Source organism: Anolis carolinensis, chromosome 1, assembly GCF_035594765.1.
Source record: "Anolis carolinensis isolate JA03-04 chromosome 1, rAnoCar3.1.pri, whole genome shotgun sequence".
NCBI classification, from domain to species: domain Eukaryota; kingdom Metazoa; phylum Chordata; class Lepidosauria; order Squamata; family Dactyloidae; genus Anolis; species Anolis carolinensis.
Window position 1 is genome coordinate 175,189,083 of NC_085841.1, and position 14,975 is coordinate 175,204,057.

The following is a 14,975-nucleotide window of genomic DNA, read 5'->3' on the forward strand; positions in this document are numbered from 1 at the left end:
GTGGCTGGCATCTTCAGACGCCACGACTGTATGGCTATGTTCTAGCAGCCTTTTTGAGCCTCTGGTGGTGCAATGGGTTAAACTCTTGTGCCGGAAGACTGCTTACTTGAAAGTTGGGTTGCTGACCTGAAGGTTGCTGATTCAAATCCAACCCTGGGAGAGTACAGGTGAGCTCCCTCTGTCAGCTCCAGCTTCATGTAGGGACATGAGAGAAGCCTCCCACAAGGATGGTAAAACATCAAAACATCAGGGTGTTCCCCAGACAACATCCTTACAGACAACCAATTCTCTCACAACAGAAGCAACTTGCAGTTTCTCAAGTTGCCCCTGACATGAAAAAAGCAGCCTTTTCCGGAGAAAATGCTGCTAGAGCACAGCCATACAGCCCAGAAACCACACAACACACCAGTGATTCTGGCCATGAAAGCCTTCGACAATACAGTCGCAAGGCAATTTGTTTACTGGTATAATGTTTTCTATTACCTTTATAAATTACTTTTCAAGGGCATTGTAAGGCATTTTTAGAGTGATATTAGCAGGATCTGGGCAACATTCCACAAATATTTCCAGAAATATTGGATGGCAAATCTCACTATTCTCAGCCAAAAATGAGGATGCAGGATTTGTGTGCATTTAGAAAGGACCAGCTGAAATTTCCAAAGCAGCTCTGCCAGTGGAGCTGACAACAAAATATGCCACTTGTGGGCATCCATGAGTATTGCCAATCACAACGTATCATGCCATTTTATCAGTCCCACTGCTTGCTATTTCCTCCCTCTGCCACACTACTCACTGAAACCAGGGTGCACTTGGGAACATCAATTACAGTTCAGAGAAGGAATCTGGGAGGGTGACTGGAGCAATGGGTGGGGAGTTGAGACTCTCTACTCCCTCCTCTGCTAGCTGACACTTTCTCCTACTTCTTTCCCCTACTTCTTTCCCCACCTGTGTCCATGCCCTGCCTCTCTCACAACCAGGGTGCCAGTTGCAATGGGGAGAAGGGGTCTGGGAGGGCATGTTCTTCAAAAATGGGACGATAGATCCACCTTCAAATCTGCCTTTAGGAAGTATTTTCCTAGAGCAGTGGTTCCCAACCTTTTTTGACCAGTTTACCTTTTATGTTGGAAATGACAACCTTCTTCAATCCTTCTCTAGTAATGTTCATATATGATTCTGTTGCTTACTGTTTCCTATACGTATGTTCTGGTATGCAGCTTCCTTTACGCTATGGTTCCTAAGAAGTTATAAAAGGGGCTGCAGGCCCCCCCCCCCTCTCCTTTTGACTATGTGACCTTTTGATAGTTGTTTTGTTTTAAACGAGATGCCCCAGCCAGATGGCACAGATAATTATCTCAAATATATCTGAAACTGATAAGTTTTGTACCTGTGAATGCTGAACATGTGAAGGTTGTGAGTAAACTAAATATGTTATTTTTATCAACGTCTACTTCATTTTTGTCTCTTGAATGCATGATATGAAACAGTTGTTTTATGGGAGAGTATATATATTTTGGGCACTGAAAAACATTTTTAAAGCTCTGCTGTTGGTAAATCTCTGTTTTCTCAACAGATCAGAGATAACAGGTCATTCAGTCTAAAAACTGAAACCATTGCCTTGCATAATTATATCTGGTTGTATACCATATAAGAGAAGATTCTACTCAGAAGGGTTTTTGGCTCTTCTCTGAAAAGGCTTGCTTTTCTAAAAGTTATGATCTCCAAAAGGTGTTTTCCCAAAATGTTACAAATGCCATATTTTAACCCTACTGACACATTCTGTATATTATCTTTCCTGTTCTCTACCATAAGCTCATATATAGCATTAGCTACACTGCAATAAATACTCAATATTCTTACACTGTCTTCCTCAAACCAGATGAAGGAATGCACAGGGAAGACTCTCCTTTCCTCCCTCTGTGTATGTGTGAGAGAAAGAGAGAGATTTAGAGCCCTTGGAATCAGAAAGGAAAAGTGTCCTTCAGTGCCAGCAGTTGGCCTTTGCCTTTGGAAGAACCTTCAAGTCACAAGGGCTTAATCCACTGCGGCACTGGGGGCTCCATTCTTGGTGAACACTCCTAATATGGTGAAGGGTTGGGAATCCTCCATTAGAGACCACCCTCCCCATTCCTCAGAACTATATTTCCCATTTCCCTGGATGGTGATGCATGACAGTTTTAATTAGTCAAGTAATGTTAATGTGGTAGAAAATGACTAACTACAAATAGGACCAAACTGCTCTTCTATAGTAAAAAATTCCCATCAAGAATTCATCTACAAATTTTCAAAAGCCACAGACATTTCCCGATGTGTGGAGTTTTCCGCTTTCCTTTCAACTCAAGGACTAATAAATATAAAAACAGTTTCCTCTCAATAAAACTGTGGGAAACGATTTATTCAAACAAATCTCAAAGTGAACATCTGCCAGTAAAACACGGGAATAAAATAAAATGAAGTGCTAAAGTGGAATATTGATTACAAAATGATAAAAGACTCAATCGTCAACAATTTGCTGTTTTTCTTTTAAAAGCACAGTGGATTCATAGTGATAGCACCATTGAAAATACTGAATTAACCTTGTACAATCTACCTCACCTCATTTTGATATATCTTCCAGGTATAAGTGTGCAAACATACCAACAATGTAAACTTGAGGTTGTTGGCTGAAGAAGGGGAAGATGGCCAGGGATTATTAGCACCAGCATTAACTATATCACTCAAATTTGGGGTAGGGGGGCATTTGGAAGGCAAGAGTCCCCAAGGCAAGGTCTAGAATTATGTTCAAAAATGGTTTAGATAGGAATGCAAACTAGAAGATATCTCTGTTGGACTCAATTTCACCATGTAAGAATAACTATTGCATGATTCTGTCTTTCATACAGAAATTCTATTTCATGTTGTTGGCATTAATCCAGCAAAATAATCTTTTCACTGGGCGGCACACCTGAAGCTCATAATTACAGAAATATCCAACAACTGCTTTCATGATATGCCATGAAATGCCCCTTGTATTTTTCTGGGGTCAGTGTAACTTTTCAAGAGCCAAGTAGCCTGAAAAGTAATCAATACTTAAAATCTTTCTGATTACATTTTTTTAAAAGCAAGTTAAAAAAATAGTAATTTTGGCAGTGATACAAGAGATCATTTTATTCTTGAAAGAAGATCCTAAGATTCTTAGTATCTCAAAATAACAGGATAAAGTATTTAAGCATCTTTATCAACCCAGCTTACCATTATCAAATATGATGTAAAACACAGACATTTTCAGTTACAGTTTAGGAAGCAATATCTTAGGGCAAGAATAAGTCAACCTATAATTTCTCCCTGTAGAGGGAGGAATGAATGGAAAATAAAGGATGGATGTAAGACAGCTGGAGAGCAAGGATGCAGGTGGGTTATGGCTTGGAATAATAACCTGGATTTCATTGGTTGCTAACTCTGTATTTTACTTTTAAAATTTTTAAAATCTATATATGCTTCTCCTTTATGCGCCACTTTCCTCAGTCTACAGATATTTTTCTGGAGACAGTTTGGTAGAATACGCCCCGTAGCAGTGACTCATAGTCAGGCACCCGGAAAAGGTGCCGCTCACCAAAGGCCACGTCATACTCAGCAGTTTTTCCGGTGACAAGCACACGCACATTGGGCTCATTGGCTTGAGTGCCGACCACCAGTACATAGATTTCAATGCCTGCCTGCCGGGCTTCTTGAACTGCCCGCTCAATGGCACTCTGGGTGATGCCTTGAGAATTGCCATCTGAGAAAATGAGCATCCTCTTTTTAGCACCAGAGCGAGAGGATCGGCGGAAGAGGCTGGTCACATAGTTCAAAGCTGCATTCACATCTGTAGCATCATTAATAAATTGCATTTTGTCAACACTATCAGCAATCACTGTGTAGTTCTGCTCAAATGGAACTTCCAGTTTCTGTTGGGTTCTTCCACTGTATTGGACGACAGAGACACGCACAGCGTCTTCAGTAGGTTTGGCTGCTGAAAGGAATCGTTCTGCAAGGCGTTTCACAAACTTCTTGGTGGTATTGAAATTCCGGCTGCCCACACTGGTAGAACTATCCACAACGAGTGTGATGTCTGTTGGCCCACTAAAAGAGACTGAAAAGAAAGGATATATTTATTTATAATTCTTGTAAGACATATGGTAATGAATTAGGGCCAGTTACAATAATGTGTTTGGCTACTAATACTGACAAGAAAATCCTGTGATAGGTGTGCTTTAGGGTCGCCCCAAGTCAGAAATGACTTAAAAGCACACACAACTGGTATTTCCCAAGTGTCTGAGACTCAGAGCACAGTTTTTTTTTTCCACCACAGAATGGGCACTAGAGGCACACTTCAATCTCACACTCAAAAAGGTTTCCTGTGTAAGAATACCAAGTATCTGAGATGTCATCTCTCCTCTCTTCCTGGATGAGTCAGTTTTCTGGACATATCACTATTCTGGGAAGCAGCAAGTCTAGATCAGCATTCAGCCTCTTACAAAGGTATGTTGCTACACACCTGTGCCAGACATGATCCCATCAGATCTCACATACAAATCCAGGAGAATGATCGTAATGTGCCCCCCCCTCCCATCCCAGCACAGAAAATACCCTCCATGGTTTTGTGTTTGAGTTAAGTGCTATGGGACTGAATCTGCCGCCCCTGGGATCTTTAGGGTCTTCAGATGGCCCACCTCCATCCTCAGGACATTGTCCCATTTTTGTATATATTTCTGTACCCCTTCTAAAAGGCTGAGGTACTTATAAGGATTACTTAGCACCAGGGAAAGTTTTAAGCTGAAACATGTTGAGATCTTCCCCACCTTTTTTGATTTTGGCCCACGTACCACTGGAATACACTTTCCCCCTTCAAAAACTCAGGCTGAAAAAGGTTCTCCACTCTTACTTTGAATTAGTTTCACAAGAGCCATGGGAATCTTTGAAAATGCTGCTTCAGGTTAGTATTTTTCCACAAACTGCCTTAGATGAACTGCCACAACAACATATTAAGATCCCATGGTATTGCTAGTTGGTGGTTGATAATACTCACTTGGACATGTGTAGTCTGGGCATTTCTTGTCTGTAAAATGAAGAAACAAAATCACATTAAAGTACTTGTTTTATAGGCGGTTGTTCAGTACCAATGCAAGAAAAATGGGCTTCATATGGATCCTTGTATTTTACTGATGATAGGTAGGGCAGCATCCTTCGACACTCGCATTGTGAATGTCCACGAAAGTTATAGTACTGTCCTGCTTGTAACCCTTCTGGTCCATCTACAAATGATCTCACCTGAATGGATCTTAACTGAAAGGATAAAGTGGTTCAAACTCATTTGTTGGATTCTCCTAACTCACTGTAGATTATTTTGGGATGAAAATCTGATATTACATGTGATTCTTTTTTACAAAAACAATCTTTTTACACAATGACCCAAAGCATGTACACCCACCACACTCAGCACAGCTCTAGGTCAGTTATATACACTCTTCCTGTAATTATTTAAAATATAAAATGTTTCATAATGTTTTAATGTCTTAAATGGTTAAATTCTTATTCGTCGGGGTTCATGTTCATATTTTTTGTTTGCAATTGTCTTGATTTTACATGCTTGAGTCCCATTGTGGGAAAAAGCAGGATAGAAATAATTAATTAGCTTTCATGGTTGGCACAGTTGCTTGTGTAGTTCTCCCCATTTGTCTTGTGTATCATAATGCCCAGGATATCTGTACATGCATTTTCTCAACAACGATGTCCTGTCTTAAATATGGTATAGCGATAGTGGTTATAATATACACTGTTCTATATCTGCTGAATAGCAGGTTAATATCCCATGATATTTTGGGACAACTGCTATTTATCCATAAGTGAATAGGCGCAATAGGAAAGTGTATGGCTGGACTAACCTTCCATTCATACAATACTTACAAATGGCATGAAACATGAATGGCCTAGCAAAATCTATTATCAATACTTTCCACCTAAAACCCTCCCAGGTATATGTGGTGACTTCTTTTTTCCCCTGGGAATTTTATATTCATTGTCCTCTTGAGAACTTGCAACTTTCTGGAGCACCAAGCCACAGTTGCTATACCCACCTTTGCAGACTTCGGAGACAACACTCTGTAGGAAAGTGTCATCCAGGAGCTCAGCAAAGTTTTCTCGTTGAATTGACACACCACCACAGGAAATTGTTGATAACTGCTCAGGGTTTGGAGGACCTTGGAAAATATCCCCAATGCCCAGGGGAACCACCTGTACAATATTGATAATGATTATATTAATGAACAGCATTATGCATTATCCCAAGAGCAAGTGCACCCTTTACTTTTATCTTTGCCTTCTCCCCACATAATGCTAAGCTCACCTGGGTATTGAATCCACAGAGAGCACTCAATGGTGTTTGGTCCCGAAGGATGTCAGACCTCCCATCGGTGATGACGATGGCCACTCTTTTTTCAGAAGTAAAGCGCTGAGCCAGATTGTCCCTGGTGAACTGAAGAGCCTCCCCAGTATAGGTGCCTCCAGCAATCCAGCGCAAGTTTTTCACAGCCCTTGCAAAAAAACAGTAGGCAGTCTCAGTGCCACCATCAAGAAGTCAAACCTCCTCACTGTCATCTAGATCTGTTTCCCTGTCTCTTTGTGCCTTGGCTTATATCTGTTGCTGATTGATTCAGGTGTAAAACATTAGACTGTATACCATGCTACATGTCATGCTCATGAGAGTGAACTAGAATAGCTATGTCTCTCCTTAGTTGTGAAGGCACCGAAAGCTTAGAAAACATACTTTTTGGACTACAGCCCCACAGCCTGTGCACATTGTCCCCAAACACAATCATTTCTTTGATCTGTAAGAGTAAAGACCTATTTACTTGAGAAAGAAAAATAATAATGTAAAGTATTGTTCCCATAAGGATGGGGGAAATCTGGCACTTGTTCTTGCCCTGGCACTTATGCTATATAGTAGGATAGGAATGGCTTTATTAGATATGCTTAAACTCTATGCTGTACTTTAGTAAAGTGTTCACTATTCTGGGAAAAACACAACTATCACAAAATGAGATTTCAGATATAAAACAGAGCAGAAAACCTTTAATTCGTAGGCATTTAATCCCAACTTACTCCTTGAGTGCTCCAATGTTATCAATATTGGCATCTCCCAAGGCCACAAGCTCTTGAGTTTTATCATGGCTGTACTGCACAACACCAACATGGGATTCCCCTGGAGTGAACTGTTAAAAGAAAGTTAGGCATCAAATAAAACTTCTGAGCTGCAATATTTTAAAAGCGCAATCAAAATAAGTAAGGGTGATTTATAATATCTGGGAGCTGTGATGTTTTTAGTCCAGATTGCAGTGGTCCCTTTGAACCTATCCATCTTCCAAAACAGATTTTTGTGGCAACTCTGTCTTTGAAGAAAAGAGTGGGGGTTTATATGTGGCGTCGATTAGATTGGCTATGATTGATTACAAGCCTTACCGTCACATGTTCATCCCTGAGCAACCGGTCGATGACCTTAATAATGAAATCCTTGGCAATCATGAAGTTCTGCAGGCCAATACTCTCTGAACTGTCCAGTACAAACAGAACATCAACAGGACCACACTTGCATTCTGGAACAAAACACAGGGCCACATCAGAAAAGTGGGGGTTTCTTGGCATTTTTGTACTTAATTTCACAACTAATTAGGAAGGTTGTGCTAGGCATCTGTGGAACACAAACATGGTTATATTGATACAGGGGCTGGATGCAGTTGTGACAGCCAGTGAAGTTCTCAAATTAGAATTGTGGAAGCAGACAGCGACAGGAGGATATCACAGGTGGACGTAGCATAGCCTCCACCATTGGACCTGTGTCATGACCTCCTTTCATGGTGTTGTGGGGAACCATGAAAGTAGGTCATACCTTGGCCAGTAGCACACTTGTAACAAGGGAGAGCTGACCAGGACATGGAAAAGAGGTGGGCATGGTGAAGGGGTGGGCCAGGGTAAGGGATGTGAGTAGGGGAGAGGGAAAACAACTTTCTGATGGAACTTTGTTTTGTAACCGTACTGTATGTTTTAAGAACTAAAAGCCTTCCAATCTACCTGTGAGGTGATTTCCTCACTGGAGAGCTGCAGAGCAGGACATAAAGTTCCATCTGATTGTTGTTTTCCCTCTCACCTCCTCATATCTCTCACCCTGCCCCCCCCCCGAAGCTTTCTAGCACTCCCAAAAGATCACTAACTGCACAATTTTAAAAGAAATTTATCATAATTTTTGCACATTTTTCTCCCCAAAGCACTCAGAAAACACAACTAACACACAAGGTAAAGGTTTTCCCTTGACATTGTTTACTTGTGTTCAACTGTGGGGGTTGGTGCTTATCTCCATTTCTAAGCCGAAGAGCCGGTGTTGTCCGTAAACACCTCCAAGGTCATGTGGCCGGCATGACTGCGTGGAGCATTGTTACCTTCCCGCTGGAGCGGTACCTATTGATCTACTCACATTTGCATATTCTTGAACTGCTACATTGGCAGAAGCTAGGGCTAACATTACATTATCACACAATAATGTCAAAAAATACAATCACTTATCTCCACAAGAATTCTAGAGCAATTATTTATTCCCAAATATCTCCATTTTCTCTGCAGTCCTTCTCAAAATAGCAATAGGTTATTTCACATCACCATTTTGAGATGGACTACAGAGGAAAGTGGAAGTATTTGATCACCTTGTGGCTTAACGTGTCCCTTAGAGGTAGTCTGGGGGTGGCAATTTGCCTTTTTCTTTCACAACTGTTGCCCACTTCTCCAGGGCATGAATAATTAGCTGAATATGAGTAATGGAGCAAGATAACATAGAAGAGAAAAGGAAACATTGCTAAAGGAGTTATAAAAATCATACTCACCACAGCAAGCTGGGCAATAGGGGGAAAACACAAAAATGGAAAATCAGTATTTTATATAACCATTGCAAAACAAAACAGACATGGCACTAACCTAGACCTACCTCGGAAGGCAACATATTATAAATAGCTTCAAAATATCTTCTTGCCTAGGAAGTAAACTGAGAAATGCTTCCTATATTTGAGATGTCGGTACTCTCCCTCAGTCCCAGCTTTTAACAAATAGCAAAGAGGAAAATGTAATCAAAATGCCGGAGGCTTAATATGTGTGCATTATGACTGCCCAATTGTTGCTGTTTAATCAACTCCCTGGTTAATTTTCAAACAAGTCATGTTTGGGAAGAAAAGGTACACAAGGGAGTATAAATTACAATGCTATCTAAACATAAGAGAGTTGCTTGTGTACTTGGAAAGGATTATATAGACAACATGTAGAGAACAGGGGAGGCCCAGTTTTGAAACACTGAAGAGTTCACGGACGACATGAATGTGTAGATACTGGGTTTGTAAGTAGCAGAGAAAGGATTTGAACAATCTGGGGAAGTCTTTGGAACCGCTCCTGGTTTTCATTATCTTATTCATTTAGCCTTGACACATTTGCCAAAGCATTGGCTATGACTCCGAAAATAAAAATAAATAGATATTCATAAATGGAGCAAACTTTGCTTTTGAATGTGTTATTGTGCCGGCAACTTGGAACAAGAAAATTACATTTTGTGCCAAGGAAAAGTGTGGCCTGGAATAGAACTCCCATGTTCTGACCCTTGGGGTCTGTCCAAGTTGCCATGTTACCTGTCAAAAACTTCACTTACAAGCGTTCAACTAAAGAAGCTTAATCATTTCAAAAATTCCAATGACTTCATAATACATGAAATCTGAAGAAGCTAGGAAATGTTTTATTAGTTATGTACACAAGACAGGAATTATTTTTTTAAAAGCCTAAGTACCATACAGCCCATGTGATAGGGTAATGGTTTAGTACAGCTGTTGAATTTTTGAGTTTGGTATCATTTTGGGATGATCTATACAATTAATGCGGTTTACACCACTTTAACTGCCATAATTGAATGTTTTGGGATCTTTGGATTATGGTATGGTGAGACACCAGCCCTCTGGCATAGAAAATGAAAAATTTTGTAAAACGGCAACTCTCATGATTACATAGCACTGAGCCACATCAGTGAAAGTGGTGTTAAATGACATTAATTCTATAGTGTAGATGCATCCTTGGTTAATGTCAGTGGCATTGATATTTGCTCTGCAAAATTTGACATCAAATACTTACAACACATTTTCATGATGATGTCTAAAATTTCACATTCCTAAAAAAACAAAGATGGAACACTGGTGTCAGACAGGGCTTTGAAATAATTCTTCCCCAATTGTCTGATTTCTTCATTCCAACATTAAAAATAGCCGTCATCTTGACAGTCAGTTTAGCAAGTGGGATTCCTGGAGGCTTACAGCACATTAAGTCCAGTCCCGCAATCTGCTGTTTGGAGAGTATTGTAAACTCTTCATGAAAAATGTATTAAATGCTTTACAGAATACAAAATAAGAGACAGGTATCATATAAGGCTAGTTTTACTCACATCTGGTCCAGGAGGGCCTACGGGTCCTGGAGGTCCCTGGAAAACAAAGTGGTTGTAAATAGGCCAGAATTCTCTATTACATCCCATTCCAGAAGGAAAAAATATGTTGGAGAATAGTGTAACAAAAGCAATAGAGGTCTGCAGTGCCTTAATAGTGCATGAAAGAAGTGTTAATCCTTGAGTCTTCAGAGTTATATGGATTACACCAAAACACCTTCTTTTCTATGGTTTTGATCAGATACCAGTTCATAAGACAAGACCAAATATTTGCAGTTAACAAAGTACAAGGCTTTCCATCCTTAATCATATTGGTACCAAAACCTTTCTTAATGACTGGATTTAGTTCTGCAGGGAGAGATGGACACTGTAGAATTAATACAGTTTGACACCACTTTAACTGCATTGGCTTAATTATATGGAATCTTGGGAGTTGTAGACTGATGAGGCACCAGCACTTTTGCAAAACTAAAACTGCCATGATTCCATACCATTGAGTTGAAGTGGTCTCAAACGACATTAATTCTATAGTGGAGATGCACCCACCTTAAAAAAAAAAATAATGACATGTTGAAACACCTACTTTTGCAGATTATCTCAATCTAGTTCAGACTTTATTTATTTTTATGGATATTGTATTCCACACTGATTTGTATTGCTTGATATTGCATGTTCTATTATTGTTATGTGTCTGCTTTGAAAGTTTTGGATGTAAGCAGTTTATTATGATTAAAAAGCATCAGCCCTGTCCCTTCCTTTGTAAATCCATATTTAGTGAAAACATGATTACTTACTGGAGGGCCTTCTGGTCCTCTGTATCCTTTGGCTCCTTTCATACCAACGGTCCCAGTTGCATTGCTCTGGAAAAGAAAAATAAAGAGATAGCTGTTTATTAGCTGTCAACACTGTCAACTCTTTTCTCTTGAGAAGAAAGGGTTAACTATTGTTGGTGGTAGGAGGGAAAAGTAGGGTCTTTTGTACTCAAACTCCTCATTTTGGCAACAAATATGAAAACCAGCTTATCTGATTACTGAAGATGACTACTTATAGTAAATATTATAGTTTTCCAAGTGTGAAATATCAAAAACAAAACAAAAAGTATGACTGGATGAAAAAATACACAGTACATTCTTGTGTTCAATATGAAAATCCAGATGCAAGCAAGATCATATGTTTTTAACTTTTCCACAATTATTAAGGGGAGTGGCGATTGTAAGCGGTGACACTTTGTTGCCACCAATTTGGATCACAGTTGTGGAAAGAAGCAAGAGGCTGCTGAACTATATTGTTGGTAAACTGCTTGCAGCTTCAACCTTCATCTGGTTTCCCTTAAGTATCACATCAAGAAAAGATGTAAGGGGGATGGTACATGTGTTTTATGCTGGCCAAAGTACAGAATTAATTTCCTGACAAGTATTAATAATTTTACTCATTACTTACTTCTCTCCCAGGATCTCCAATCTCTCCTTCATCGCCTTTTGGACCAGGATGCCCTTTGGTACCCTGAGGAAGATGGAAACAATACACAGTTTAGAAGATATGCATAACAATAGTGTGATAAAATCTCCTGCAATCAATAGTTTATTGTCCCATAGGCCATAAGCATGCTACATTTCATCTGAGAATGATCTATTATAGAGTGGGAAGGATCACTAGAGAGGTCCAGATTTATTCTGTCCATTGAAACTGGACCATTGGTTTCCAATCCATCCACCTTTCTTACACTGTAAATAATGGAGACATTCTGGGTAAAATGTGAATGTGGATATAGACTTTCCTACACCAAGGTTTTTGCATTCTTCACACTCTGCAATAGTCCTATTGGCCAAGGAAAGCTTTTCAGGACAGATGGCAAGCTTTCCCAACTTCATCTCAAATTAATTTTTTAACTTTAATTTTTTAAAGAATTCTCAACTTCAGTGCATTTGAATATAGAAATTGAGGGAACGATGGAAAATATAGTCCCCCAGAGAGCAACAGTCCCCATGTATAAAGGCTAGGAAAGGGGGGATTTTGGGGGCTACTGGTTAATGATGTGAGCTAGCACAGAAATGCTTACAGCTGAAGATTGTGAGTCTCTGACTTACATTCACACCAGGATCACCTCTGCTGCCAGGATAGCCCTTGGGGGGAAAAAGGAAGAAAGGAAGTTTAATAAGGAAGAAAAGAGGGAACAGGTTTTGTCAAATGTTCTATCTAAATATTTGCTGTTTAGAATTAAAACTCACTGGGACTCCAGGAAAACCATCTGTGCCATTTCCTGGTGGGCCATCTTCTCCCTAGGAGCAAGTTGAGAAATTAGAAGGGGAGGTCAAGTATAATTTGTTAGTATTTATTTCTTGATGTCAAAACTACATTAGCCATAGCATCTCATGTACAGAAAAAGGGAGAGGAGACCCTTACAAAAATGGCAGATAACAATAATAATAAATCACCAAAAGCTATGATGATAGACAACTGCACAAACTAGAGAAGAGCCCAAAGTGGCTACACAAAAGTGGTTTTTGGATGGCATGGCAGGAAGCAGATAAAGTTTTCCAAGGCAGGAGTGTCATGGGGCCAATTCCCAGAGCTGAGTCTGCAAGCTCTGGAATTGGAGCCATAACAACGAGCACTCCTCGATGGCTCATGAAAACACCTGGCAGCAGAGCATGGGAACTTGTGGAGTGAGAATCAAAACAATTATAATGACTAGTTTGTGTGGAAATAGTAGAAATGTGATACAGGGGGTGGGGTTTGGTGATGATATTTACGTGTGATGTGACGTTGTAGCAAAGGTGATAAAATTGATTGTATGTAAACATTATGTCATTCTCGACTTTTCCCAAGTCGTGTGTTCTTCAATAAAGATTGGTTTTGATAGCAGCTGTCTTTGATCTGCGTTCATGCTGGTCGCTTGAAGTGAGCGTGACATTAAGTCGAGAATCCCATTCTCACCCTCCTGCGAAGTCGCAGTGAAGTGAAAATGAGCGGAGGGGGCGATCGGAGCCTGAAGGGGGCAGAGGGGCCCTTGCCAGATGTTCGGCAGCTGGGAGAGGAAACGCTACAAGCCATCGCTTCCTCTACCGGCTACCCCAGACCGAATGGAGTGACCCAGAGGATCCCCAGAGGAGGGAGAGGCGTCTCGGTGGCTGCAGAGACCAGTTGGGGGTCCGGAGGGAGCATGCCGGAGACCGTGGCCCTACGGTTATCCATCTTGGAGACCAACCTCTCCCGGCTGTCGGAAACCGTGGGACGATTGGTGCCGTTGTTGGAGGAGAATCTCCAGAGGGAGCCTACTCGATACGGTGCCGAAAGAGGGCCGAGTAAGGACGAGGCTTGGAGCCAAAGGGGCCAGCGCGCATCGACGCAGAGCCCAACGGCTGCAGGCGGCGACGGAGACGAGGAGTATTGGCAAGAGCTGGAGTTCCGAGAAAGGATGGCGCGCGAGGAGGATCGCCAGCGAGCTTTGGGAACTCTGAGACCGCCAACTCCAACAGGACTCCCAACCCCCCGAATTGGTGTCGGGGTTGAAAGACCGCTGGGACCAGGGATCGGGTCCAGTGGGTTGGTGGAGGAAGGCGAAGAAGAGCCGGAGATCCATGGAGATGGGGAGGATGCACCGTATGACGAAGGGGGGCGAAGCGCGGAGGCTACAGCAGGGCCTGCATTCAGATGGGTGGAAGGGCCGACGGCAGCGGCAGAAGTCCGAGGACCGCGGGGAACGACCGCCGGGCTGGGGCGCGGCGTGGTCAAAGGGTCAGCTCAGGGGATCCTGATGCAACCCCTCCCCAGACCACCCATGCAGAGGCAACGGGCCACAGAATGGATGCCTAGGAGAGAGGAGCTCAAACTGGAATATGGAGGGGAATCGTCCGAGCTGAACTTTTTCCTCATTGGCTTCAGAGGATACATGGAGGACAATGCGCACACATTCCCCTCCGAAGGAAGCATGGTTCGGGCCATTGGTAATACCCTTAAAAGGGGGGCGGCCAGCTGGTATGTGCAATTACATGCCAGACGCGACCCGTGCTTGAGGTCAGTGCCCCAATTTCTAGCCGCACTGGAGAACCGATTTAGAGACCCGCTGGAGCAATTGAGGGCTCGCGACCAACTAAAAGGAATAAAGCAAAGGGACAAGACGGTACCCGAGTACGCAGAAGAATTCCTCCATCTTGCGGAAAGGGTACCAGAGTGGTCCGAAGTGACCAAAGTGGAGATATTCAAAGAAGCACTGCGCCCCGAGGTATTTAGCTGGGCGGCGCACAGAGATGACCCAGAGACGTTACAGGGCTGGATTCAACTAGCAGGGCGCGTCGAATCCACCCTGTCCCAAGTAAAGCGCTTTCAGAGCGGCGGCAGCAGCAGCCAGCAGAGACCGGCAGCGAGGGGTCGGGGAGAAACGAGGAAGCAGGAGCGACCCGGAGGGAGGCCAGGGATCCCCTTCAAAGGAGACGACAACAGACCTAAGCCGGGATGCTTTGTATGTGGGAAGACGGGCCATCGGGCGGCGGAGTGTTGGGCC

At 42.1% G+C, this 14,975-nt stretch overlaps 1 protein-coding gene across 1 annotated transcript in view; it reads right to left on the reverse strand.

Annotated features, from left to right (window-relative positions):
• Positions 1 to 2,371: 2,371 nt before the first annotated feature.
• Positions 2,372 to 14,975, reverse strand: part of col6a1 (collagen type VI alpha 1 chain) — a 58,576-nt gene continuing 45,972 nt past the window's right edge. Inside the window, exons 23-35 of the mRNA XM_008114560.3 lie at positions 12,700 to 12,750; positions 12,559 to 12,594; positions 11,912 to 11,974; positions 11,266 to 11,331; positions 10,475 to 10,510; positions 10,168 to 10,204; positions 8,886 to 8,894; positions 7,474 to 7,607; positions 7,117 to 7,226; positions 6,362 to 6,548; positions 6,093 to 6,249; positions 5,045 to 5,074; positions 2,372 to 4,108 (exon numbers count right to left, since the gene is read on the reverse strand). Coding sequence (XP_008112767.1) covers positions 3,498 to 4,108; positions 5,045 to 5,074; positions 6,093 to 6,249; positions 6,362 to 6,548; positions 7,117 to 7,226; positions 7,474 to 7,607; positions 8,886 to 8,894; positions 10,168 to 10,204; positions 10,475 to 10,510; positions 11,266 to 11,331; positions 11,912 to 11,974; positions 12,559 to 12,594; positions 12,700 to 12,750 — 1,527 coding nt within the window. The 3' untranslated portion in view covers positions 2,372 to 3,497. The remainder of the gene's footprint in view (positions 4,109 to 5,044; positions 5,075 to 6,092; positions 6,250 to 6,361; positions 6,549 to 7,116; positions 7,227 to 7,473; positions 7,608 to 8,885; positions 8,895 to 10,167; positions 10,205 to 10,474; positions 10,511 to 11,265; positions 11,332 to 11,911; positions 11,975 to 12,558; positions 12,595 to 12,699; positions 12,751 to 14,975) is intronic.